The 27,734-nt window shown below is 38.9% G+C and overlaps 2 protein-coding genes across 2 annotated transcripts in view; one reads left to right on the top strand and one right to left on the bottom strand.

Annotated features, from left to right (window-relative positions):
- Positions 1 to 471: 471 nt before the first annotated feature.
- Positions 472 to 27,734, bottom strand: part of adam22 (ADAM metallopeptidase domain 22) — a 63,193-nt gene continuing 35,930 nt past the window's right edge. Inside the window, exons 7-32 of the mRNA XM_053327548.1 lie at positions 21,116 to 21,182; positions 20,897 to 20,973; positions 20,243 to 20,317; positions 19,223 to 19,294; positions 16,954 to 17,120; positions 16,784 to 16,868; positions 16,018 to 16,108; positions 15,864 to 15,915; positions 12,560 to 12,659; positions 12,408 to 12,479; positions 11,458 to 11,550; positions 10,952 to 11,032; positions 10,785 to 10,835; positions 10,605 to 10,668; positions 10,345 to 10,450; positions 10,142 to 10,261; positions 9,517 to 9,685; positions 9,129 to 9,240; positions 8,237 to 8,327; positions 8,083 to 8,136; positions 6,674 to 6,874; positions 6,052 to 6,152; positions 5,881 to 5,947; positions 4,710 to 4,799; positions 1,233 to 1,356; positions 472 to 880 (exon numbers count right to left, since the gene is read on the bottom strand). Of these exons, the coding sequence (XP_053183523.1) occupies positions 860 to 880; positions 1,233 to 1,356; positions 4,710 to 4,799; positions 5,881 to 5,947; positions 6,052 to 6,152; positions 6,674 to 6,874; positions 8,083 to 8,136; positions 8,237 to 8,327; positions 9,129 to 9,240; positions 9,517 to 9,685; positions 10,142 to 10,261; positions 10,345 to 10,450; positions 10,605 to 10,668; positions 10,785 to 10,835; positions 10,952 to 11,032; positions 11,458 to 11,550; positions 12,408 to 12,479; positions 12,560 to 12,659; positions 15,864 to 15,915; positions 16,018 to 16,108; positions 16,784 to 16,868; positions 16,954 to 17,120; positions 19,223 to 19,294; positions 20,243 to 20,317; positions 20,897 to 20,973; positions 21,116 to 21,182 (2,403 nt within the window). The 3' untranslated portion in view covers positions 472 to 859. The remainder of the gene's footprint in view (positions 881 to 1,232; positions 1,357 to 4,709; positions 4,800 to 5,880; positions 5,948 to 6,051; positions 6,153 to 6,673; positions 6,875 to 8,082; positions 8,137 to 8,236; positions 8,328 to 9,128; positions 9,241 to 9,516; positions 9,686 to 10,141; positions 10,262 to 10,344; positions 10,451 to 10,604; positions 10,669 to 10,784; positions 10,836 to 10,951; positions 11,033 to 11,457; positions 11,551 to 12,407; positions 12,480 to 12,559; positions 12,660 to 15,863; positions 15,916 to 16,017; positions 16,109 to 16,783; positions 16,869 to 16,953; positions 17,121 to 19,222; positions 19,295 to 20,242; positions 20,318 to 20,896; positions 20,974 to 21,115; positions 21,183 to 27,734) is intronic.
- Positions 22,370 to 27,015, top strand: cldn12 (claudin 12). Its single transcript, XM_053327556.1, has 3 exons — positions 22,370 to 22,497; positions 24,554 to 24,814; positions 24,923 to 27,015. Exons 2-3 carry the CDS (start codon positions 24,596 to 24,598, stop codon positions 25,751 to 25,753), a joined length of 1,050 nt encoding a protein of 349 aa, XP_053183531.1. The 5' UTR covers positions 22,370 to 22,497; positions 24,554 to 24,595; the 3' UTR covers positions 25,754 to 27,015.

A 27,734-nucleotide genomic window follows, 5' to 3' on the forward strand; every position in this document is an offset into this window, starting at 1 on the left:
ATTAAAACAACAATGTACTCTGTGTGTATTTTACTGTACATATTTACACACGCACAAACGGCCGAGAGAGAGGAGGAGCGGGGTGGGATGGGGCTGGGTCTGTGTCTTGGGGTTGTGGGTTATAACTGGTGATACAATATGGGTTATCTATAGTGGAGAGAAAGCTTCTAAGCCTACAGAAGGTATAAAAAAATCACTGCCCCTTCACATGCTTTTCCGTCTAGATCAGACCACTGTTCTTCTTGTCTTTTGACCAGTAGGAGCAGGTTGCTGTTAAACAGGGGATTTCTCATGCATACAGTGTCGGATTTACTACAGTAATTCACGTGCGTCAAAATGATCCAACAAATCCAGCAATGCAGTATGATGCGATGCTCTCGGCTCCACTGCCCCCCTTTTTTTTAAAGAGAGGAGCTCCAAACAATTCAGGAAGGACGGCGGCGTTGATGTGAAAGTGACAAGAGCCGGAGCTAAGGAGGATGTGTCAGGTTTAGATTTTAGGACAGGTAAAGTGGGGGTGGGAGTGTCAGAGCGGTGGGGGGTTCCAGTCCCATAGGGTGAGGCCAGGGCAGACAGGAACAGCTCAGTCTGAGCTCCAGCTGGTCTGGAGTGGTTGTGGAGCTGGTTTCTCCGCCGGCACTCCACTGAATGATGCCGTCTGGCAGGACGGCTACGGAGATACTTGTACACACTAACTCACACACACCCCTGCCTATTTCCACGCCAGTCGGGGGGTCTCTCTCTTTCTCCTTTGTTGTTAAGAGTCAATTTTGTTTCGTTTTTGTGTTTTTCATTCATAGAAAAGGAGAGTCAAGTGTAGTTCCTTACGGTCTTTTTGCAAAGTGGGTAACAGGGCTGTTTATATTGAGGTCTCCCACAGCTGGAGAGAAAAGAAGAAGAAAAGGAAAAGCAAAGAAAAGAGACAAGAATGAGAAAATTAACAAAAAGACATTTCAACATTTTCTATACTGTAGTTCACTGTTGGCTAGTCACTTCACTTCTTGTTTACAGAGATTTGGCTCTGTGCTTGTACTTAAAGGATTAGGCTGGTCTTATTTTATCTTTTTTGTGGTGTTATTGTGATAATAAATAGATAAAATAACTTGCCATGAAACACACCACAAAAAGTTTAAAAAGTATGAAGATTAGACATCACAGTGCTGAATCTCTCATTGGATCGATTGTCCAAAATCATCTTTGAATGATATAATGTGTTCCTGTTTGATACTTGCCCTTGCGCTCTGCCTGTTGGCTTTCCTCTGGTCATCGGGGAGGGGGGGCATAGGGTAAGGGTATCTCCTGCTGGATGCAATAGATCCTGTAGAGGATGTGGGGGACTTGGCAGGGGATAGTGTCCTGGAAAAAAAAAGAAGTAGTGACATTATAATAATAATAATAATAGGTGAGATTTATATAGCGCCTTTCACAAACCCAAGGACGCTTTATTAAACTATTGCTTCTTTTGTTCTGATTGGTGCAGGATTAAGTTGGCCAAAGACACAGATGGTAAAAATTAGGTTAGATTCAGGAAGTTGAGCTAATGTTAGATCTGTGACTTTGGGCAACATCCTTCTTTTAACTGCTCTAATTATTCACTTTTTATCTTCCTACAGAGAGAAGTTGCTCCTAGAAGTTCATAATGCTGTTCACACCACAAGAAGACACAGGTCAAGTAATCTGTGAAAAAAAAATGTGGCCACAAATCAGCTTTTAGGGGCAACCTCTGTACACAGTTTGTACCTCTGTACACAGCAGTACACAGTTCCCAGCAGCGGTGCGGTTGTAGTCATAGTTTCCTGCAACTCACATGCTTCACTGTGCTGCAGAATTACTTTTTCAGCATCAGGGACCAACACACCAACCATAATTAGCAGAAATACACCTTTAGCTGCAGTGAAGAGCTAAATGTAACCTCTGCTGTCCAGTGAGCAGGATCAGAGTGTGTGATTTAACGAGGAATGCTGGGAGCAGTGAGTATGATGAGGGGACTGGGACAGCAGACCAGACCGGAGCTGGGAAAGAACAACAGACTGAGAGAATCAGAGGGAGACGTCCTGTCCAGAGAGACAGACACAATAGGCCTGCCGCGTGTGCAGCGGCTTGTTTACACCACTGTGTGCTGACCTGAAACACCTGGATCAGTCAAAACAGTGGACAGAGTGGAGACGTGGATCAAATCATTGGTTCCAGAAGTATTTGTAAATAAATTAATAAATTAATGTTACTTAAAGAATTCCTCTAACTAAAGGACTCACTGAAATGTGAAATCATTTTTTTGGGAAATAAAGCTTTTTAAAAAAAAAAAAAAACTATTTAATGGCTGTAAACAGAGGTGACAATTGTTAAAAAAAAAAGTTTACTTATAGTGGGTTGTGTAAACAACACTATATCGTTTGATTATTCCGATTTCTTTCACCTTTTTTTAAGCCTAAAAAATGCTGTATCGATAAATGTATTCTACTGAGACATCAAGTCAGCTTAGTTTAATTTATGAAACCCAAAATGCTTCATAAGAAAAATATTTAATGGGAAAAAAGACTAAACCCTTTAAAATAGGTATTTCAAATACTATTTTGTATCAAAATACTACACTGTAGTGTTGTGTATTTTTGTATTTTCAAAATATTGTAAAATACTTTATGTGAAACAGCGTGATGACGTCTATCTATCTATCTATCTATCTATCTATCTATCTATCTATCTATCTATAAAGCACGAAATCTCTGTCTGTCTGTCTGTCTGTCTGTCTGTGGCACCCTCGCATGGTCAAGCCCCTGTGATACCGCTCTCGGCCACTGGGAACCTTTGGCGCTGTTTCACACTTGCTATGGGCATGCACATTGCACACGCTACGAGCGGGTGTTTATTTTCCTTTGCTGGACTGATTAACAGGCCCCAATGCAACACTGTTTGAAAAGTGAATTGTGCTTAAAGGCATCAACTGAGGAGACACCACTAGCTAAGGTGGCTAAGGTTACACATACTCCTTTGCTCACACAAGGACAGCACAAGGACTTGAGTTCACAAGCTTTGATAGCAACACTTGAGTTATCTATTTTTCTTTCATTTTTCTGTTTTACAGTTTTTTGTCTAGACTTTAAATGTGTCTATGTTCTCTGACCTATGAAAAATTTCAGTGCTATGGTGACTTGACAAGATAATTTCCTACCTCAAACAAGGACATTTCCAACCTCTTGCACATTTCAAATATTGTTGTGTCAATTGTTGTGACAACTAGATTCTTTTCTTTTTTTACTTTTTTTTTGTATTGACATTGAGGTTGTGCACACACCAGTTTCAGGTGTATACAGAATTATTCAACTGTGATGAAACTCACCATAAGTTTGGTAGTGATGGTGTTAAATAATTGAAAAGGTTCAAATGCTACCTAGTTTATATTTCTAAATAAATCATCAATTTGGATTGTTTGTCTTTGAGTTATTGTCACTGATTCATAGTGGGCAATCTATTACACCAAGAAGTAAATAAGTATACTTAAGGAACATTTCTCAGGGCAGAGGTTTATATTGGGGTCTCTAACATGAGGTCAGCATATCTAATCTGCTGACTGATTACGGGAGGAGTCTCTTGCTTTCAGATGTTTTTCGAGGTAGTGTACAACAAGTAAAGGGATAGAAGAAAAAGGTTGTTTAAAAAAACGCCTTGGGGAAATAAGTATTATTTAGTATTTTGAAAATCTGCATACTTTACATACTTCAACCATCTTCAATGGTGACATTAGCAACTGAATTTTAAGCTCTGTGATTGGCTGTTTTCTTAATGAAATGCTCTTTTCTGTGATTTTTAAATGCAGATGCTACTTGTTTGTATATATAATTCCACATGTGGGGTTTCATTTTATTTTTGTACTTTAGGAACCAGGGCTCTACATCTCTCCACTCTGTTGTACTCTTTCTATCCTTCAGTAGATGTTAAACAGGGGCAGAGGCAGGAATGTGCTCCTGGACATAGAGAAGGTCTACAGATTACATTTTTTGCTTAATGTACGTGCTACAGAACCGGCCTCCCATGAGCTTCCTCTTTGTTGTAGAGGAAACCTGGTATCTTGTGTTTGTGTGCTTGCAATTATCTATAGACCTTGGACAAGATCAGAGTGATAGCTTACAGTTTTTCACAGCAGCACAGTGATGATGTCAGAGCAGCGAGCAAAATGTCTGGCTTGGCTGTGACATCATAAAAGGCACATGAGGTTACCGGGAGCGATGCAGGGCTGACAGACAGACACGTACTGACAGAACAACACTCAACATGCAGAAGTAACAAGAGACTGTGAGGGAGAAGCAAAGAAGGAAGTGAGGAGAAATTAGGAATAAAATGAGAATTATCGTTGTAGCACAGGCAATAAGAGCCATTTCTGCATCAATACAATACGAATAATTAGCTGAAAATAAAAATCTGCAAAGTAAAAATGTAGCTGTAAAATGAAAAATTAACATCTTCACTGAAACTGAAAGAAAGATATATAAAAATGTCCTTTTTTGATGCTCAGCAGCAACCCCTTAAAGAAACATCAAGTCGTAACATGCCAGCCGTTGATATTACTCTGATTATTTACTTCTAAAACTTATGCACATGAAGGCCAGATGTTTTTTTTTATTAACTTTCTTTAACCAAACCACAAATCAAACCAAAAGTGAGGGGGTTTCTAGACAAGCATGTGGGGTACAGGACACGGTCTGAGATAATACCTAAGATACGGTCCTTGAGTGTTTCTATTCACATCTTCTACCCATTTAGTTACATCATAAAACTCTGTTTTGAAGCGAGGGGTTAAATACCTGTGGGAGGGGGAGGAGGAGGGGGGGTGTGATGGATACAACACAAGGAGGGGGAGAAGAGAGAAAAGGAAAGAAGGAAAGGAAATGAAAATCACAGAAAATCTCCAGAAATAAGCGAGTGTTGGGGTTTGGGGGGAGGAGGGGAGGAAGAGAGGAAGAGTAAATATTTTAGGAAAGCAGAGCAGAGCAAAGATATCCTGAACAAACACCAAGATGCAATTGAGAAAATGGTGAGAAGATGGCAGACAGACCTGTGTGTGGTTTCTGATGAATACAGCAACCATGAAAATCACAAACAACTGTGTTGTGTGTTACAGGCTCAGTTGCATATAGGTTATGTGTCATATCATTCCCAAGCAGTTCGCTTCTTGCCACTCAGTCAGTCTTATGCTTGCAATGAGAACAGGTGCAGAGTACTTCATATGCCAAGACCTTCAAACCCACAAACAAACCAACTGACACAGCAGGCTGGGATGCAGCCGATTCACTGTTCATTCACAGTTAGCAGGCAATATATAAATATGCAAATAATGTAATTGTTCACAAGCTCTGAGAAAAGTCAAAGAGATAATTCATGATTTCGAGTTGCACAAATCAGATGGTTCACACTGCAGGAGACAATGTGAGAGCTATATCTGTTGTCTGAAGCTCAGTGTAACATACTTTTTTTTAATCTCTGATACAAAATCTAACGAGAGCATTTCTTTCTTCTAGAGTTGTGTGAGTTTTTTCCAACTTCGCCACACCTTTAAGGGATAAGGCTGGTAATAATCTATCCTTTTGTTATTGTCAAAAAAATGCCATGAAAACACCAAAACAATTGATCCCTCTAACAAGTGTTCCTAACAGGTTTACTCCAGTTTAAGCAACATTTGCTAGAGACTAGAGTGCCCAGCTGTTTTAGATCATTACATTACCTTTTTGGGGGAAAAAAATTAATTTGTGACAGTTTTTAAAGATTTACCAGCCTTATCCTTCACAATAAGAGAGTTTATTTCCCACTAGAGCTTGTCCTTGTTGGCTGTCCCTGTTCAATGTTCAATGACCTCTCAACCTGACCTGCTTGCCACAAGGAACTTACTCTGTGGAGTTAGAGCGAGCACGGAACTTCTTTCCCTTCAGTTTCTTACGATTACCACTCAGATTTCCTGGTGAGAAACAGATAAAAAACATAAAGATTACAGAATCTATTTATCAGGGATTTGATGTTTCATACTGTTAAGAGTGTACAGTGTGTGGGGGGAGGTGTTACCTTGCCACGAGTTGCTCCTCGGTCGCCCATTTTCGCAGATGTCAGAGATGTGTTTGGCATCTGGGATTCTCTCACTCCATGAGTGGGAAAGGCCATTAGATCTACACACACACATACACACAAACACACACACACACAGAGATGCATATGCAACGTACAAAATATTGTCAGTACAAAATCGTCTGCAACAAATTATTTAAACTGTTGTTTTGCATCTGTTGTAAATATGGAGACGAGGGGAAGGCTGAGATAGATGCAGTAGATGAAGATGCCATCGCAGCAGATGGCAACATTATAAGCTGTGAAACATCTTGATAGCTGAATGCAACATGACATGAAAATAGAGCATTGAGCTGATTTCTGCATCATTTTGACCAAAATTGAACATTTTGGCATTTGCATTTGTAAAATGCTCACAGAAAGAGAAAGACACTTAATGAAAGCATGCTATCAAACACATGAACACACATGAGCTCATCTACACCTGTGACTCAGAGAACGCCTCACAGGTGCTGCTGATGCGCACGCACGTGCGCGTGCGCACGCACACACACACACACACACACACACAAACACGCACACAATTTCGCGCAAATGAATGAATGACGATGAGATGGCAGACCTGAAGCCAAACAGAGAGATGTTCTGAGAAATGGATTGGATGGAGGGAGTGAAGGACAGGGTGCAAATCTGCAGGTGCGACAGGCAGGCTGACCTCTTCTTGGAGCTGCAGCCTGAGTTTGTGCTGACACCAGGCGGCATGTCACTGTAAAATGAGTCTGCATCTCCAGGCTTTGTCACATAATCACCTGGAGGCATTTGCCTGGAAATACAGAAGAAGGTAAATACCCATCGTCACAATATCATCATCATCAATCTATGACATTCAATTAAAATATACTTTTTTATGCTGAAACATTTTTTCCTGCCTTGTGAACGTTTACCTCAGTGATCAAACTTCTTATCAGTATATGTTTGTTCTCTTACTGCAGCTGTTGAACAGCAGTGTAAACAGTAATATTGTGTCTTTTTTCATGTACATTTACTACTAAACTATGACTACTGTATTTTAAGTACTCAAACTGTTAAAATATTTCCATTTTATGCAACTTTATACTTCTACTCCACTACATTTCAGATGGAAATACTGGACTGGAAATACAATGATTTGTTTCAGACTTAAGTTCATTGTCTGTTTAAATTTGCTGTTTGTTAATTTTTCTTCTTTTTCTTTTTTCTCTATCATGGGTATTTTTTCTTTTAATACTTAAAGTACATTTTAATTATATAAATTATTGATTAGGAACACTGCAACCACTGAGTCTAAATGAGGATGTGTTTAGCTATAAATAAATGATAATAGACTCTTTATGTTCCATGTTATATGATGTCTGTAGCCTGATGCTTACACAGCATTTATCTCTATTGTTGCTTATTGTATTTTGTTGTGTATATTGTACATTTTGTAAATGTGCTTAAGGCTTTTTTGACTGTTACTACAGACACTTTGTCTTTATGTGTATGTGATGTGCTCTGAGCTCTTTATACTGCTGCATTCACCCGCTATCCGTTAATGCCATGAAGAAGGTGTCTGACCCAAAGATAGCTATTAAAAAAAATTCTTGCATAGATTTGAGTGTGTGGATGCTTTTTTCATTACGTTCGATTTTTTTTTTAGCTCCAGCACCTCAGCTAAGTTTTATACCTGGTGAGCAGTGTATTTTATCTATTAATGATTTTACTTATGAAATTTTACCAATGTAAAATTTTGAATGAAGGACTATTACTTGTTACAGATTAAATTTGCAGGATCTGAGTACTTCATCCACCACTGCTCTTTTGCAGGACAATGATTTTTTCTCTTTCTCCATATATCCCACTTCCCTGATTTGTAATGCATATTTTGCATTGGGTTTTGGATCATTTAATTAAGAGGGGTTCTTTGCAATCAAAGCCTATGATTAAAGAACAAGAACATCACAGCTCTGTCATGTAAATCAACAGCAGCACATGAGAGTAAAGTGAGCAAACCGGCAGAATCTTCGATGAACCTCTGACTCGACATAGCATCTCTGCTTGTAGCTCCTGTGAAGAAGAGAAGTAAGAGTATCCTCATGAGAGTCCATCATTGCTGTAACTTTTGTAAAAATGAACAAATACACATGCAGGATACTGGGACACTCACTTGTAGCACCAGGCTGTAACAGCCAGTATGAGGGCGAGGACGAGGATGGAGCCTGTGATGGCCCCGATGATGATGTTGGTACTGGTGATACCTGAGACACAGGAAGAGGGAGGAGGAGAGGAGAGGGAGGAAGGAAGGAGCCCAAATGTGTGTTAATTGCAAGTGTTTCTCTAATTTCCTGAATAACGTGGACACATGGGGATAAACAAACCACAAATCACTGCAGCTGAACACAAGAACACAGTACACTTAGCAAGGAAAGTGTAAAAGGAGAACAAAGGGGAATCAACTGAGAACAACTAAACTCATGTTACCCTTCAGCACTACTCTGAGGGGAACTTAGAAGTGTGTTAGGTTCCCATTCAGGATAACAAAAACTCAATAACGGTCAGGATTAACCGACCGAGGTGAGCTGAAGTTGGGGTCAGAGAGGAAAAGGACCAGGAAATAACATCAAAGACAGGGCAAATACAATGAAAAGGAACTCAAATCTGACCTCTAGTCACTCCGTCAAAGACATCGGCCTGTCGACAAAGAATGAGTGTGAAAAATAATGACAAACAAAAAGAATGACATGCATGGTTAAGTGAATACAAATGCAGCTGGTTTTCATGAGCAGACATGAACTCAACACAGAAGCTAAAATAAAGAGTAATGCAATGAACAATCAACAATAAAAAATAAACCCAAACAAAAAAACATGTAATATTTAACATATTAACATTTGTGAATGGATTAGTGGAGGGAGGGGATGATAAAAGAATGAGTGAAAGTAATAAAGTGGGATGGAAAGAGTAGAGAAAAAGAATAAATGGACATAAATGAGAGAAAATGGGACATAGAGAGAGGTACAGACAGAGGCAGTGAGTAGTGAGAGCATTAAAAGCCTTACCTGAAACTGGGGCAGTGGGTCCCACCACCAGATAACTGAGAGGAGATGTGGAGTTACAGTCATCTCCTGCCCAGCCCAGGTAACACACACACTTCAGCTCATTACTGCACACCTGCAGCAAGAAAACAAAAAAGAATAGTTAAAAACATCTCAGAGAGAGACCACCTGAATGGTGACACAAAAATGTGTATCAGCTGGACAAAAATGTTAAGAAACTGAAATATTTCTACTTTTGTATATTCACTTCAGGTCTTTAAGGTGAATATAAGGTGAAGGAGACACTGACATACGAGCCTTTAATAAAAGGTAATACTAAGCCAATGTATTAAAAAATAAAAATAACAACAACGTGTGTGTGTTGGACTATGGATGCACTCTATCCTTGTACCCCGTGTCCAGAGCAGATGATTTTGTCTGTGGTCCCAGGGCAGGTGCTGAAGTTGAACTGATGCATGGGGAGACATTTGTGATTGAAACAGATTTGGTCTGTCCCGCAGGCCGTCCCGTCCTCGACGTAACCCAGGTCAGTGTCTCCATCGATAAGCACATGTGCACCACTGCCACACAAACAAGACTGAGTCACTCACACAGCATTTAATACCAGTAAAGGTAGTGCTGAACAGTATATATGAGTATATGTTATCTTATCATGGTATATCTACAAAGCTATGGCATTACATAAAAAGAAACCAATCTGTAACATTTACTAATTAATATCATCAGTTGACTTTGTTGAGATATAATTCATTTTGTCCACTGTGCATATACTGTATGTATTCATCCACAATGCGTTATGAACAACTGAGACCACATGGTGACTTTGGCCTGTTCCCCCTTGATCTTAAGGTAATGACACTAAAGCTTGATTTTGATTTCTTAGATAACAAAGACAAATAAATCCTTTCAAACGTTATTACATTTACTTAAAACATACTGTATCGTTTTAAAAATATTTTGCAGGCTGTTAGTTGGGCCTTCTGAATAATGTGGGCCAGCAGTGAGCGAGTGTGTACCTGCAGTCCAGAGAAGCACTGTGCCGGGCTACAGAGAAGGAGGTCAGCCCTCCCTGTAGTTCTCCCAGGCGTGGGGCAGGTGCGATATTGGAGCACAGCAGGTACCCACAGTGAACATCCCTGAAACACAAACGCACAACTGAAGACCACAGGGGGGGAGAATGATCCACAACTGCACAGCTTCTAGGAACAGAGGTTCTTACTGTTTGTTACACTGGATCCAAGTGTCCTTGTCCTTCCCACAGTTACCCTTCTCTGTGCCCTCGATGTTGAGCTTCTCGTAACAGAATTTATCAGCTGCTGTTGCCTCTGAAGGAAACGTGACCAGAAGTTATAGATTGGAACAGACATATTATGTACCAATTACGTTATTTCTTGAAGATCTGCTTAGTTTGTAGAGATGGAAGCGGACTGAAAAAACAACAATTTCTTGCATTGTTAATACAAAATGTATTAAACTTACTCTCTCCCCAAATGTACTTGCACTGTCTGTCTTTGGTTTTGCACCTGCCATTAAAGCAGCGACCCTGAAGAAAGAGAGATAAAACATCTCTTAAAGAAGTGTCAAAATGGTCAACTGTGAGAAAAAGGTGTAAATGTTAAATATTGCAAGATCTAAAAAAAAACCTGTCAAACATCTCACCTGGTCCTTTTCACAAGTGTAGCCATCCATTTTATGCACATTTGGTGGACACTGCAAGAATTTAAAAAGGAAACAAAATTCAAAAATACTGTCATATGATTCTTAATATTTTTAAATGTGTTTAGCTCTGCTTGCAGGAGAACTGTGTGAGGGAAGCTCCTGCTTACCTGACTGGAGTTTCCTGTGCAGTTTTCTGGGATGTCGCAGTCGTTCACTGCGTCTCGGCACACAACTCCCATGAACTCCATCTGTAGGAGCATAAAATAAACATCAAGCAGACTGTAGGTGTTTGTGATTAGGTGTTGTATCAGAGGCCCAGGGCCACAATCAGGAATGAATCCCTTGACGCTCCTCTTGACGCCCCACATCTTTATCTAAGATAAACATTTTTATCTTCACCAAACTTAACTAGTCATTTACTCAGTAAAGAAGCTTCTGCCCATTGTTCCAATTGGTCTCAAATTATACAGCAGCATCTCTATCAAAATTATTAGAGTTGTCTTTGTTTGTGATTTCATGCAGACTGACATGAAAGAAAATGGAAACTGACAGACTACAAAAGGCATTTCAGTCCACTTAAGGTGCCGATCCCTCCGCTTGACTATTTTACCCAATATGACACTTTGGCAGCAGATGGAAGGAATAGCAGTGAGTGAGTGAGTTTTTATCGTACCTGACAGTTATTGCAGCAGAGTCCATTGCTGCACTTGGATCCATGGGTCAGGGTGCACATTTTGCAGCAATTGTCTCCCTCTTTGGCACACTCCTACAGAAAAGGACAGAAAAAGGTTCTTAATTGATTTCTTCATCTGTCAAACTGACTGAGTTTACTGACTGATTTAAAGGATGGGATCACCATTTTTCAAGTCAAAACGACAGTAAAGTGCCCAAATGAACTCTGACACATGTTCTTGCTGTAATCATCCCTCCTGTTCATACTGGTCATTAAGAGATCCCTTCATAATACACTTTCAATGGAAGTGATGGGGGACTAAATCAACAGCCCTCCTTCCGTGCAAACATATATTTAAAATATTGAAACTAATGTGATTAGTCAAATCGAGTCATGATCTTTCAAAGTACTTTTTGTTACTATCTTACAACTGGAAAGGAAAACACTATCAGTTAAGACACAAATGTAGAAGATGGCTGAAGCCTCATGTTATCTTCAGATAAACTTTTAAATACATTTTTGCATAAAAGGGGGCGTGGGAATTTTGTTCCCCATCACTTACATTGTAAGTGCATTTGGAGGGAATTGTCTAATGACCAGAATGAACAGGAAGATGATTACAGTAAGAAAAACCTGTTTGAATATGCATTTGGACAGCAGACTTGAAAATGTGTGACCCTATCCTTTAAGTAAGTTGTTGTTATATAGTCGATTTGAACAGAAGGCCTTGTGGACAAATTCTATAATCATACAATAACTGTTAACATTGCACACGCAGTTCTTTGATTCCTCTGATGATTACTTCATTAGTTCAAATTATCTCTTATTAAACAAAGCGTAACACAGCAAGTGGTTTTGTTGAAGGGTAATTAGCACATTACATTGACCTTGGATGATCAAGTTAACCCCTTTATAGTATATCATCTCCCTATTAGCATCCATTGACTCACCGCCGGGCTGCCACAGTCACAGTCCTCTCCTACCTCCACCAAACCATTACCACATACTGGAGGGTCTAACAGCTGAGGGTAAAAAAAGGTAAATTAACATTTAAACTACAGAGGAGATGTGTATATATCTACTATATGTGTGTTTTTCATACTTTAATAGGTTTGTTGAACAGACAGGCTCCTCCACCGCTGTTCAGGAAGTTATGATACTCCTCCACGTTGCAGTCAGAGAACCTCTTGGGCAGGTAGAAGCTGTTCAACACAACCGCAGCATATTATGCCGTTACCGTGGCCACAGTACAGACAGCATCCTCAGACAAAACTGTGCAAGAGAGAGGACTTTCTCCCAAAGCACATTACAGGACAAGACATAACACAAAATAATATTTTAAGCCACACAAATGGACTTTTTTCATATGCTCATAAATAATTACACCCTCATTTATACCTGAAATAGTTACAGTACATTAATACAGATGAATGAATGTCAGGTTTGTCGTACATTATGAAGTTTGGTTTTCTTACCAAATACCTTATACCATAAATATTTGAAGCTTTGTCACAGGGTTACCATACTCACATTTCAGAGGAGATCCTTAGTATAACATGTGGGTAGATATACAGTATAGCTAAAATGGTGAAATGTGTATGAAGACTCAGGATGTAAATGGATTCCAAGATGCATTTATGAATATAATGTCCTGGAAATAAACCTGAATATCGTGGATGATTCTCATTTGAACAGTTATTGCATTATCATTTGTTTCCCTGAAATGATCACATTCATTTTAACAACTTTTCATTGATGCTCAGAGCAGAAATCAATCTCTAAAGATGGCATCATCGAATCTTAAATGCTCCAGATGAAGATTACCTGAAGCCCAAAACAGCCTCTGAAGTATTTCACCACATCTATTTCAATCCACTTAAAATCTAATGTCCTGTGTACACTCTAATGCTTTTAATGACATTGTCCCCAAAAATGAGCAGCACTTAAATATTATTATCTTCTACTGCACAATCAGGATTATCCTACTAGAGTGGCTCTGATATTGTGGTTCATCAGGAGACAATGCAATAACAGACAGACTCACTAAGAGCTCAGTCAGAAGGAGTCAAAGGATGTGAGAGGTTGTTGCTATATGATATGTCATGTGACTAAATGAAGCTACCTACGGAGATGATGGTGGTATGAGGAGTGAGTAATGGTCTTTAATGATGAATGAAGTACACTACAATATTTCAGAAAGATTTCCTGTACTTATCAGGTTCAAAGTTGTCTCAACTGAATATGCTGTGTGGGGTTTGAGACCCAATTTTTAAAATGTATGCCAAGGCTGCATCTTGTCAAAATATTGTAGTGTTCGTCCCCCTTTAAACAGTGATAAGGGGTGAGACAAAGATAAAATGTGCTTAAATGATTCGCTCGTCACCAGAGGAAGAACAACAGTTTTAACAATGTAGACTAACATCATTATTCAGCTGTGAAGAAGTACAAGACAGGGGTCAAAATATGTATTCCAAAAGATTAAAACACAAATACTACAGTATTTATTTGCCTGTTGTAAGATAAGATATATTAAATTAAGTTCGAGGACCATTCATTCATTCATGGTCAGCTATCACCGCCTAGTGGTAGTTAGAAGACATTGCAGTGTCGATACAATCACAATTATTCGCTTGTTTCTGCAATACTGATGAACTGTGCAGCATGTTTCATGTCTCTGTGTCCTTGCTATATTTTACAATAGTCAAATACATTAAATCAGACAAAAATATAGTTTTCTATGTTGATTCACCCTTTAAAATACATATTTTGTTGGTTTGTTCATGGCAGCATCCATCCTTTAACGAGAGGAAAACAGAAAGGAAATAAAAAGCAACAATTGCCAAATCCTAACTCAACCTTAACGCATGTTTATTTGCATGTCTTTTCTCTAAGAACTGTGCCATCTGTTCAGTTCATGTTAGGTGTAGTTAGGATTTAAGATAAGAAGCAACCACACACCATGCACACACATGTACTGTGTATAAACTACACACGCTCATATACACAAACAGCAGACCCTCACACATACACACGCCGTCAATAAATCCTGTGAAAACAATGTGAGAATAATTAATACGTTTAGTCAGGTTGATCAGACATGCAAGTGCTGGGGGATAAAAAATAAATTTCCGTCAATGGACATGACTGAGGTCGCTCATTGAATACAAGTGTCTGAAATACCATTGACTTGATTTTTTAGAGAAAATAGATCTGGCCTGAGTCCATTAACAGAAGACAGGGTCATAACAGTGCAGAGTCACCTGTCCTCTGTCATGTGACCTATAACAATGTAGCAGCTTTATTATGGTAACCCAATAGAGCAGGATCTGGATGGGGATTGTTAGGGAAGTGTGTTATAGTTACAAAGACAGGAATAAGACAAATATTGGCCTAAGATGAGAATGACATTGCAGACTGTATCAATTGGTTAGATATGGACGAAAAGAAGTGATGACAAGTCCTGACTTTCAAAGGGCAGGAGTGAGAAGGAACCTATTGTCAATAATTAGAGTAACCAAATCAATAAAGGTTTAAGTTGATCAGCCGGTGACTTCGGCAAAAGTAAAGAATATACGTAAAGGATATGTGAAATTTTACAAAATGATTATGAAAAATACAGCCAGTGTGAACAAAGAGACATCAAACTGTATTTGTTCATATCATTTCCATAAAAAAGAGAAGCTGGGGCCACAGCGGCTGTAGTGCTGTTGGATGAAATGAGAAAGGTTGTGATGACTGACAACCCTTCTTCCAAGGCAGCCAGCTGGTTCAAAACCACACAGGCAACGTTCTAGCCAAGCTTCTGCTCACCTGCTGTCCCATTCGGGATAGAGGGGAAATGCAAGAAGTATTTAAGAAGAGGGGTATTCACACATACACACAACACAGAGCCTCTCACACGACACTCACATAGTCACATCCACACGCTTGCAGTGGCACACTGCCAAGTAAGCTTGCATAGTATATATAATAGACTTCAGATGTGTAAACAGACTTATTCTAAGACAAACACACTCATGAGCACTGCATGAATCTGACAACACAAAACACACACAGATATACATATCTAATCTTAGCAGATTACATAACACTGTACAAGTGAAACCAACTGGTCTGACACCTAGTGGTAAATTATCAAACTACAATAACATGTCAGTGGATGTGATATAAGAATATTTTCCCTAAGAAATGTATATAACAATGTATTCATTATTAAAAAATGTATCAATTTCTGAATTTGAATATATTCAATAATTTAAAAAGTAAATAATCACTTGGGATTATGAAAATTCATATCTAAAGATGTTATGGTTACAAGTTTGTTGGGAAAATTGTTGTGTTACATGCATCTGTCAGTGATGACTGTTGTGGCTTTAAGGGGGAAATGTAAATCAAATGTAACTTACCCAACATCATCCATGATACAGCCAGACCAATGATCGTCACATTTACACTCGCCTGGAAGAAAAAAATACACATCAAAATGTTTCCATCACACAGACAGAACGCTTACATTATAAAAGTGAGAAATAAAGGCCTCATTAAGGGTTAACTGTGTACCATTGAGGATCCTCTTCTTGTCAGAGAAGATGCCGATGTTCTGTCCAAGAGACTGAGCCAGAGTTATGGCCATCTCATCTGTTTTCCCGTACTGATGAAGAGAAAGACCCACAGACAGAGAGAGAGCAAGGCGAGAAACAGAGGGAGACCGCAAACAGAATATTAGATTAGTCTGGAAAGAAAAGAAATTATGTAAAGTAGAAAAGAAGAGAAATGGCAACAAAACAAAAGCTACAGTTTTGTTTTCGTTTTTTAAAAATGATTCCATAATATAGAAATAGAAAACTAAATTATGCCTCATATGAACAGTGTGGCAAGTGTATCTGAGCAGTGGTGCTGCACGTACCGTAGGTTTAAGATTACTGAGAGTGTAAAATGAACACACTACATAGATGTAATTAGAGGTGAAGGTACTAATTGATTATTCAAAGACAGATAAGTAAACTATTTTGATATTTGATTACATTATATTTGATTCAATGTTTTTATTTTTTTCTAGCAAAAATGCCAAAAATTAATTGTTTACAGCATCTTATCTGTTGAGATTTGCTGCTTTTCTTTGTTGTATGTGATCGTAAACTGTATATGTTTGGGTTTAAGACTGTTGGTCATGCAAATAAATCAATTTGAAAATGATTGATGATAATTGACAGATTAAACGATACTTAAGATAACCACTAGTTGCAGCCCTACATGTCGTGTATGTGTCAAGGACAACTGTGGGTGAGTGATACATTTTTGTAAAATCTGGTGTTTCAAGCCTCACCTCATTGACTCCCCCTCCTTTAGTGAGAGAGCAAACTCCTCCCATGTAGGAAGCTCCTCCCCAGCTGCTATGAAAACGATTTCCTCTGATAAAGAGAGAAAAATTCTCTATTTAATAAAAGCTGTTGCACCAGCCACGCATAAAATCATTCATTAATTATTTATACTCACGAGAAGAGGTGAACAGAGTCGCATTTCTCTTTGATGAAGTCTTTCCGATACTTCATGAACTCCTTCAGGGTCACCATGGGGTCGTCGTCAATGTTGAACTTGTTGTCAGCTGACCAGGTTTCCATGGCAACTAGCACAATGCGAGTATTAAGCTGCTCCTTGAAAATCTGGGTGAATCAAAGTGAGTTTGTTGGAAATTAAAACTTCAAGTTCAAAGTCCTTGTGTGACTGAAAGTGCCAAAATGCCAGATGACACTGATCGATATTAAAAGTGACTGGCATGTTTTATATTCATCAACATCTCCAGCTGTTATTATGACAGCAGCAGTCAAGCAGTCAATGTTGTAAGAATGATCCGTATAATCCTGCCGTCAGACAGCAGCACATTACAGGCAACTAGACAGAGTCAACAAGGGTACCAGTCTGAAGGACACAGCAAGAGCATCCTGGATAGCAAATAATAATGTTTGCTTTTATAAGATGTAAATCTATCAGGGCCCTGGGCCAGGTACACACCGGCAAAGAGAGGAAAAGAAAAGCTTGTTTGTTTAAACTGAATACCAATAGACTCAAGACAAAGCTTATAGAGTGGGAGAGAGAGAGTCAGTATAGTATGTGCATGGTTCAATCCCAATTTGATTGACTTCTACCTCCTAATTGGAAATGAAGGTGTCAAACTTCATTCAAAGTTCGAAAATAATAGTTTGACAAAAAGTCTTAAGTCATGGTCCGTGTCATGAAAGGATAATTAAGCACATTTGATCCATGAGATGTGGCTGCCTACAGAGCAGCTAATAAGTGAGCCTTTAACAAGTTTATGTTTGCATGTATCTGATTTATACCCATATAAACACTCTCAATCAATCAAAATATCCACTTTACAGTACAGGCTGCTGGTTATGGGGATGTCACACATTTTCAGTAAACATATTGTACATCCCACAGGACTCTCTTGACACAGACTTGGCTCTCTCTGGATGCTCAGAGGACTCTTTAACTCTCCCCTCACACATACAAATAACTCTGTTGATGAGCATTGTACGAGCTTCGGGTATCCACATGGAGAAACTGTGTTTTAATTACCTTTGGGGTCCTTTGCTGCAGTATACAGACTCAATGTGACTGGATTTGTATGTATACAGATTATTTTTTATCTTATTTTTGATATAGATGATATGAACTATTATTATGCTTTGTGTCCTAGGTACACGGTTAAGATGAACTACTTTCAGTTACTGTTATCCCTCTCTCCCTGTGTGTGTGTGTGTGTGTATGTGTGTGTGTGTGTGTGTGCGTGTGTGTGTGTGTGTGTGTGTGTGTATGTGTGTGTGTGTGTGTGTGTGTGTGTGTGTGTGTGTGTGTGTGTGTGTGTGTGTGTGTGTGTGTGTGTGTGTGTGTGTGTGTGTGTGTGTGTGCGGGCACGTGTGGTTTCCTTTATTGATTTTTGTGTGGTATATGTCGATATGAAAAAAACATCAATAATAATTATAATAATGATCATTTTAAAAGTTTAAAAAGTGCATAATACACAGTAACCTAATAGCTGAATAAGTATATATCAGTATCAATAGCGACAGATGTTAAATGAATTCATTAAATTCAAGAGTATGACCTATGTGAAAAATGCCTGAAGATAACTTTGCTGTGATTTAGCACTAAATAAATAAAAATGGATTGATTGATTGATGTTTCCTGTTCATGGTACTGATACATTGTGATGTTATACTCATTTTGTCTGTATAATGTATGTACTGTACAGGCAATATATGTGATATGACAGTAGCCCCTGTTAATATGGCTTCAGTGCCGTGGCAGCATGGCACACACTGGAGAAAAAAAGGCAACTCTACTCGTACATGGAAATCAATGAGTACTTCCCAAAGAGAGTCTGCTTCATATGATCATTTTCAAGGACATGACAAAAAGCATGACCTCTCTCTAGCTTCAACCAGCCTATCAACTTACAGACACGACCCTGTAGCAGGTCAGATTTCGGTAGCACAGCGTGGAGATGTGGCCACAAATAATCAAACATTTAAATATCTGCCTCAGTGTTGTCGGGATGCCACTGCTGCTTTGGTCCTCAGAAACCTGAAAACTCATGACTGGCTGGTTAATGGCTGCTCGTGGTGTATTATAAGCAAGGAGAGGTTTTAAATGGAGAGAGTGAGGTTGGTTAAATGAGAAATCAGTGCAATGTGCACTGAGCTGCAATACTTGGGAGTGCTTGTGGCAAGCTTTCCAAGAAGAGGATCAATACAATTCTTACCATGTCAGCCATATTGACCACTGACTTAGCATAGTTATTCGTGTGCCCAACGGAAAGCCGATGCTTCTTATACTGGAGAGTGTGAGAGGGGGGTGGGGGGGGGGGGGTGGAGAAGAGACAAATAAAAATGTTATCCATTATCTGGAACAAATTAATTTTAAACCAGCTAAATATATAAAAGTAATATAATCTTTATTGTGTGCAAAACAATTTAAGTCCCAGTGGATCTTAGTCATGCATTTGTGTTATGCATGATAAAGGTCCTATCAGAAGTGCCTTAAAAGTGAATATACAGTGTTGACTCTTGGCCTGAGCTAAGCTCTCAGCAATTTAAAGTCTGGTGATATTCTACACCTTTCTTTTTTTTATCAACAAATCCTGTGAAAAGACCCACACCAGCAATGAACTCATCCTACAAGCACGTATTGTCTCCGTAGCTGAAGCTTGAATTAACTTCTTACTTTGTGACATAAACCTCAGCTGTTGCACAAAACTTTTTTTTTTTTAAACACACGAAAGAGCCACAACACTGGACTGAGAGACAAATTCTTTGATTACAAAAAACATGGACAATGTATTTTATTTTGAGACAGTCCCACATACTTGTACTTAAGTACAAACTTAAGTGCTTGTGGCTGAATGTCCCAATGTGGAGGGAAGTCGGGCAGTATTGAGAGACGGACAACAAATTGATAGTTTTGATGTTTTCACAGGATTTGTTGACAATAAGAAAAATATTTAATAATCCTTTCAATATATTGTATATATTTGTAATATAAAATCATTAGGTTCACTGAATCCTAACCAGATGGAATAGAAGAAATATTTTTGGGAAAATGTGCAGCTGTAGCCACACATTTTTGTCAGGATTGAAAAATGTGTTTACAGACAGCTGGCATTTAAAGGTGCAGGCAACATAAACATTAGCTTATTTCTGGCTCCAGAATAACATTAATATAAGACAGTTATTATTATATAGTATACAATCTATCATAACTGTGCGTCGAATTAAAAGCTTACCATCAAATGGTCATTAATCACCATCAACTCGATGTATTTGGGCTCATCTTCTACACTTCGTGACATATGTGGAGCCTGAAAAAACAACATTTTGCCAGTTTAATCACATAAACAGTTTTCCTCAACCAAGACTTTCAACATCAAAAGGAATTTGAGAACAGCACACAGAGTAAGCACACAGATCAGCTCATGTCTCATAAGACACCAATAAAAGAAATGATAAATCAATAAGGATGAACTTTGCAAATCAGATTTGTCTGTTTTTCCAGCTTCCAAATAAAGATGAGAGCAGCTCTCAGGGCTTAGAGACCGACAGCTGCAGACATCTGACTGTGTCTGAGAGGAGACGTTGCTGGAAACAGCATCTACTCATAATGTAAATATTTCATGAAGAAGAGAGAGAAAGGTTTAGAGCTTTTGTGTGGGAGGAGAGCCAGGAAACAGCGCTCTGTCTTTAGCTTTGTGAATTAACATAACACATATGGGCGGGAATCGGCATAATCAGGTTTGGACAAACAACATCCAGAGCATAATTAACTTGACTCAAACAAACACTCGTGTACATTTACACAAGTGAAGTCAACATGAGTGCATCAGCATTTCTCTGCTAATAATGATGATTTTGCAACAAATATGCCTGCAGAGGGGCCATACCTGTCTCTTTTTTCTTCTGTGAACAACTTTCGACCCAGGAAATGGAGGGCTGGGAAAAGGCGGCTCTGGAAGATCACCTAGGGAATTTAGTGGTATCAGTATTCAAGCACAGTATCCGAACACAACAATAAGACACACTTTTCTAAGAATCACAAACACATAAACGACTGTCACTACTTCTATTAATAATTCAACTCATGTCTTTAGTCATAATCTTACCGTTTAAGAGATCATGAAGGCCCTCTTGACCTCCAGATTTGTAAATCATGTGAATGTGGACATCTCCCTGAAAGACAAAAAAAGAGGAAACATATCATGACATAACTTAGAAACTGAATAAAATGTACCAATGCAGCCATCACAGCTGAATGTCTGATGTGAAGACCTTTTCTTTATGTTCTCCGTGTTGAACATAAAGACAAATCACCTTTGCAAAATCTTAAAATGAATGTAAATGAATTCAGGCCCCCAGAGAGATTGGCATTGACTGACAATTTATATTAATATTAACCCAGACTCGTTTCCACTTCATATCTGCTAAACTCGCTGCAAAGAAGCTGACAAAGAGCACCTGAAAGAGTCATTAGGTGAGTCATTGGACTGAGGCACATAATGCTAGAAGAAAAGTACATGCGTCACTAAAATTGCTCATATGGCTTCTATGGAAACTAGCAAGAGGGTTAAAAGGGGTTTGGACAGAATATATTGTGCCTCTAAATCTGCATGCTGCATGACTGACCACCAACTTTATATATTTTTTTAGGGGTCTATTTTATTATATTTATATTTCCACTCAAAAATGTGTTTTGCTTGCTGTTTCCTCAGTTGGATGTTTGAGCTTCTCGGTGCAGAATGATGTATGATAAGTATGTGCAGAGTTTGACACTAGAAGGCTGTTTTCACATGAATTAGCTGATGGGGAAAAGTTTCTCTGAGCTCAGTGAAAATATGATTTTAAGGGGTGGATCTACAAACATGACTTCTGACAACTAGTTTTTAAAGCCATTCCATGTCCAATATTCAACTTACACAAGTCTGACAAGTGCACATACACTGAAAATGGACTTTACAGTAAGGGACCAGACATCATGTGCCCAGCAGGAAAGCTTCTGAGATTAAATATATTCATCAATTCTGGACTTTTTTTTTTAATGAATATCAGACACACATGTTTGTTTCCAAACAAACTTCTATATGTCTTAATTTATGTCGGGAGGATGATTTTTAATATTTTAATGTAGCTATTTTGGGAGAATTTTATAGTTTTATTTATTTGTTGCTTTCTTTGTTATTTATGGTATCTGCTAGTGTTTTTCTCATTGTCTAATTGTATGCGTTACATATATCTCTGTCAATAGGTAATTATTTTAAGAAACATACTATTCATTATGAACACTGCAGCTCTTGCTAACCACCTGTGAGTCCGCGCTGAGGGCTCAAACAGCCTGGAAACAACATCCTGTTCGTACCTCAGTACTCCAGTCTGCTGGACTTCAGCGACTCGGCTCCTGGTCTGGTTTAAGTTCAAATGTGTAAGACAGGACCATGCTGTAATGCCACAACCTTCGCTATAAACACAACAGGACTGCTGGAAATATAAGGTACCGTCGTCAATGATCGTGTAGCTTTGTTACCGTGTTTGAGCTTCATATCTTCATATCTAGGAAACAACAGGTTGCGGTCGTGCTAACATTAGCCACCAGCTAACAGTTAGCCGACTAATGGAAACGACCTGATAAAAGTGTTAAATGCTGGTTAGTTAATCCATACCTACCACACATCTGTTGATCGTATGTTTATATACAAATAACCACTGTATGCCATTATTGAGATAATATTTATGTATGTTTAGAGCTAGCCTACTGTAGCTAGTAACGCTAGCTGTTACCTCAGCTGCAGCTGTGTATTATAATGTAATAGCTGGTTAAAAATATGTTATTACACAGTTAAGGTGTGTTTTCATGCCCACGAAATCGGACATGAATAGACAGTATGTGTTTGTATAGATGTTTAGTCGACTTTTATTATTAACTACTTTGATTAGGAAGCTGCAGTCATCAATAACTTCTAAAAGATTAGACACTTTATTGTGTGTTTTTAGTCACATAACTGGACAAGAGGGGGGGAAATCAAGCTGTAGTTGCTATTTATGGGCTGATCACGATGAATTAAGTCAAATTCAAGACTACGTGGAAATAATTAAATAAAATAATAAATTAAACTGTCAACACAAACTTAGGGCCTGTTAGAGACTGTTTTTAAAACATTATAAGGAGTTATTTCAAGGATGTTAATAACTGTGTAGAGCAACAGATATATAAAACCAGATATATAATGACACAGTTTTCCTTATGCAGCACTTTGGTTTGTGTGAGACATACAATTCATTAATAGAGCCAAGATCCAGCCAGCCCATGAAGATCAAGTGTGCGAGCCATAGTCAGTCACTGTCCCTGGCTGTCACATTAAAATAAGCCAGAGCATCCAATTCAATTGCTTATTGTGTAGTTGTTCAGTCTATGTAATGCTCTGCAGTATAGACACTCAACCACAGAGTCATCCCCACTTTGTTTGCTAATGAAATGAGGGCATTGTTTCTCAGGGACAGCAGATATTGGGTCAACTACACTGTGGTGAATAGAAGTACAGTCGGGAGGTGGGGGGGGTTGCCCAAAGCTAGGTCAGTCTGTGGCATAGTTAGCTTACTTCAGTAGTACAGTCGTATGCAAAACTTTGACAAATAACATATTTTGGTGATTCTTACACAGCTAGTATACTGAACATGAAACACAATATTTTCAGTAGACATTAAAGTAATTATAAAATGAACAAAAATTAAAACATCATAACATGTACAAAAGCTTGTGCACCTTAATACATAGTCAGTATTTAGTAACACCCCCTCTGGCATATATCACACCTTTCAAACCCTTTTTTTTCCAATTGTTGTTTTTGGGGGATTTTCTCCCATTCTTCCTCTCTAAAGGCTTGTAGTTCTGCAATATTCTCGGGCCGTAGTGCATGCACAGCTCTTTTATCTATCCACAGATTTTCAATTATGTTTAAGTCTGGCATCAATAACTTTCATTTTCAGAGTCTTACACAGCTGTTTAGAGAAGCCCATGGTTACTGGGAGGTCACACAAGGTTTGAAGAGTCCAAATCAAAGCTCTGAAATAAGTAGCAGCGGACATTTCCTAATGACAATTGTTGGCATGCCTCAAACCTAACAAGCTTATTAAGACCTGAGATCTTGTAAAAAGAAACGGAGACTTAGGAACTCTTAACGTGCCCAAACCTTTGCACATTATTATTATTATTATTATTATTATTATTATTATTTTTGATCCATTTATGATGTAAAAAGTAAGTATGCATTAATGTTTGCTGAAAAATATTGTGTTTGATGTTGCATATCTAGAGGGTCTGTTTTTACATCTTTTCAATTAAAAAAATCAACAAATATAATAATATTTGTCAAGGGGTGCCCGAACTTTGTCATACAACTGTAATAGGGCCTTGCGGATTAACTTGTATAACTGTGCCCTTTCCCCAAGATCAAGAGTACTGTATGAAGTAAAATTATGCTAATATGGCTCCAGTGCACTAACCAGACCATTTTTTTGTCTGGCTTCTTCTTTTCATCTGTTTAAATAAGGAACTTTCCCAGTGGCCTCAGTTCCTGACAGCACCAACCATCATGTCGTGCCGGGACATCCATGCCACCAACGCTTTTTCCTTCATCATTGCCTTTGTGTCTGTGGGAGGGATTGCTGTGGCAGCGTTTATCCCACAGTGGCGTGTAACAAGACTGGTCACCTTCAATCGCAATGCCAAGAATGTCAGCGTGTACGATGGACTGTGGACTAAATGTGTGAAACAGGATGGCTATTCAGGATGTTACTACTATGACTCAGAGGTATTACAAAGAAATGTTTCTTGTATTGTTCGGCTCACAAATCACTTGTAAAGTTTACTCTATATCCTAAAGTCTCCTAACAGGAATCATCTCTTGTCTTTTTTCCAGTGGTACTCTAAAGTGGACCAGCTGGATCTGCGGCTCCTGCAGTTCTGCCTGCCTACAGGCCTGCTGTTTGGCTCTCTGGCCTTGCTGCTGTGCATGGCTGGGATGTGTAAAACCTGCTGCTGCTCAGACAAACCCGATCCAGACATCAAAACCATCCGGTTCCTGGTGAACAGCGCAGGCTGCCACCTGGTGGCCGGGATGTTCTTGTTCCTGGGCGGAGCTGTCGCCATCGCACCCTCAGTATGGTTTCTGTTCCGCACCAAGGAGTTGAACATCAGATATGACAACATTTTCTCTGATGGATTTGCCGTGTACGTGTCAATAGGCTGCTCTGGAGGACTGATGCTGGCTTCCCTGCTGATGTTCATGTGGTACTGTATGTGTAAGAAGTTGCCTTCACCCTTCTGGTTGCCCCTGCCTTCTATGCCAACCTCTCTGTCCGCTCAGCCTCTTACTGCTAACGGGTATCCCCCCTCCCCAGTTTATGGTCCCCAGCCCTTCCCACCACAGACCTATCCTCCCACAGTGATCGATTCCCAGCCTTATGTGGCTGCACAGGCCTACGCACAAAGTGTGGCTGCCCCTGCACCACCACAGGTGTACATGTCTCAGATTTCTGCTACAGATGGGTACGGGTCAGAGGTGGGAGGGACCCAGGCCTACAGCTACGCTCCTTCACAGAGCTACGCTCCTTCACAGAGCTACGCTCCCTCGCAGAGTTATGCTCCTTCTCAGGGCTACGCATCCAGCTACGCCGGCCACCGCTACTCTTCCCGCTCACGGATGTCTGCCATAGAGATCGACATTCCTGTGCTAACGCAGGGACAGTAAGAGAAGAGAGGCTGATAATGTCAGCACACTGAAGGCTTTGGTCTATGTACCTCGACGAGTTTCACCACTGATAAAACTAATAGAGTATGATAGGTGAAAGTTAATAAGAGCCTTTTACAGCCTGAGTGATAGCTTCAAGAATCCAGTTAGTCAGTCCAGGTCTGCAAATTGCTGATTATGGAAGACGAGAGGCTGTCAAAAGACCTGGAGGTACTATGAAGGATTTTTTTATAATGAAGATCACTACAGTGCTGGTACAAACAACACTGTAAACAGCTTAGTATCGTAGACAGAACATTTACTTTTATTTGAAGCCAAAATGCTGAAAGACACCTCGACCAGCCAGTCTTATTCACAGTTTCACCAGCTGAGCATGAACACTAATTAATTGCTCCTCCTCTGCTAGAAAACACTAACTAGTATTTGTGGCTGAATATAAATTCACACTCTGACTTTAGATTTAATGATGCAGTAGTTACACTGGCTGCCAAAATGACAGCAGGTTGGATTATTCTTTTCTTCTGTTACATTTCTACGTTGAATTAATCACACATACGTCACTTTTCTGTGCACAGCTAACTTTATGGAGGTGTTCTGTCTGCGCTACTAAAATATTGTTTTCTGAATGGACGACTACTAATGCACTCACCTTTTTGTATACTTCTGTGTCTTTTGTGTGAATTGTTAATGTCACAGTGCCCTGTGAAGAGCAGCTGTTATAGCTTACAATGCACTAATTATGTGAATACGGTGCCAGTCTATATTGCCATTAACTGTTTTTGTTAATTGTGAGAATTTTTTTAATGTATAGCTTCTAACATGATAATCACTTAATTGTAACAAGCTCCCATATTGGTGTTTGTCACAAAAGATGACACTAAGAAACTTGTTAATATTTTAAAATTGTTAAATGTACAGGTGCAGATTATATTATTGTGCAGAGAAACATTTTTATTATATTATTATAAGTGTAGCAGAAAAGACAGGATTAAAAAAATGCTGTTCATGTCTGCTCATCACATTTTTGGAATGATTAGAAGTAAAAAACAGTCGGTCAACTTAGCTGGAAGTGTAATGTCGTGGTGGTAGTACTTGTGAAGGAGCCAAAATGAACTTACAGTTTAATGTTTGCCTTTTGTATAATGACCACTGAACAACATTTCTTCAAAGTCTAATGTGTTTGTCATTTTATTCTGCAATGTTGAGATCAATGAAAAAACATGTTTTTCTACACTATCATCTTATTTGTATTAAAAAATAAACCACAATTTATGTGTGCTGGATTGTGTGCTGGTCCAAATACAACAAAAGCATTTTACTATCTGCTCTTCTTCTAAAAATGCATCATGGAAACAAAAATAGACACACTCTTATTTGTCCAACCTCACACACCCACAAAAAGTTAAGAGGTGATACTGAGCAACATTTCACTCAGACTGAATTACAAACTGGAGAAGGCCATCAGCTCTTATCTGCTCCACTGATGGTTTTAACCGGTTATGTCTCCACATTTCCAGTTTAATTGATAAATTGTTTGAGAAATCAATGACCTGTAAGGTTCTGGTTTCCCAGAAATGTATAATCATAAATCATTCCCTCTCTTATCCCTTTCTGATGACTTGATTCATTGAGGGATGTTACAGTTAATTACATTTTGCACTGTTTGCCACTCTTAGACATTACATAAAGGTTGGATTTTATATGTTGTATTTTATAGGCATTGTTGTACATGCAGCCTACACCATGTTTCCATAATGCCAACTTAATGTCAGCAGCTTTGTCCTGACTTGATATTAAATCACATACTTGTAAAATCAATTCTGTGTAGGTTTTTGATAAGAGATACATTAGGTCTGTTGCGAGTCTTGACAAGAGAGCCGAGTAGCAAAGCTGCAGACCTCTTCAGAATCTGTTATGTGTTAAGTGGAATTGTAGGATGTGATAATGATGGTAACTGCACTTAGAAAGTGTCTGGCACAAC

Source organism: Scomber japonicus, chromosome 10 (assembly GCF_027409825.1).
Source record: "Scomber japonicus isolate fScoJap1 chromosome 10, fScoJap1.pri, whole genome shotgun sequence".
Taxonomy (NCBI): Eukaryota; Metazoa; Chordata; class Actinopteri; order Scombriformes; family Scombridae; genus Scomber; species Scomber japonicus.

Bases quoted from the DNA above. Each gene is read 5' to 3' on its own strand.
- cldn12 (XM_053327556.1), top strand. From the start codon at position 24,596: ATGTCGTGCCGGGACATCCATGCCACCAACGCTTTTTCCTTCATCATT. The intron at 24,815-24,922 runs GTATTACAAAGA...TCTTTTTTCCAG, and splicing joins GTTACTACTATGACTCAGAG to TGGTACTCTAAAGTGGACCA.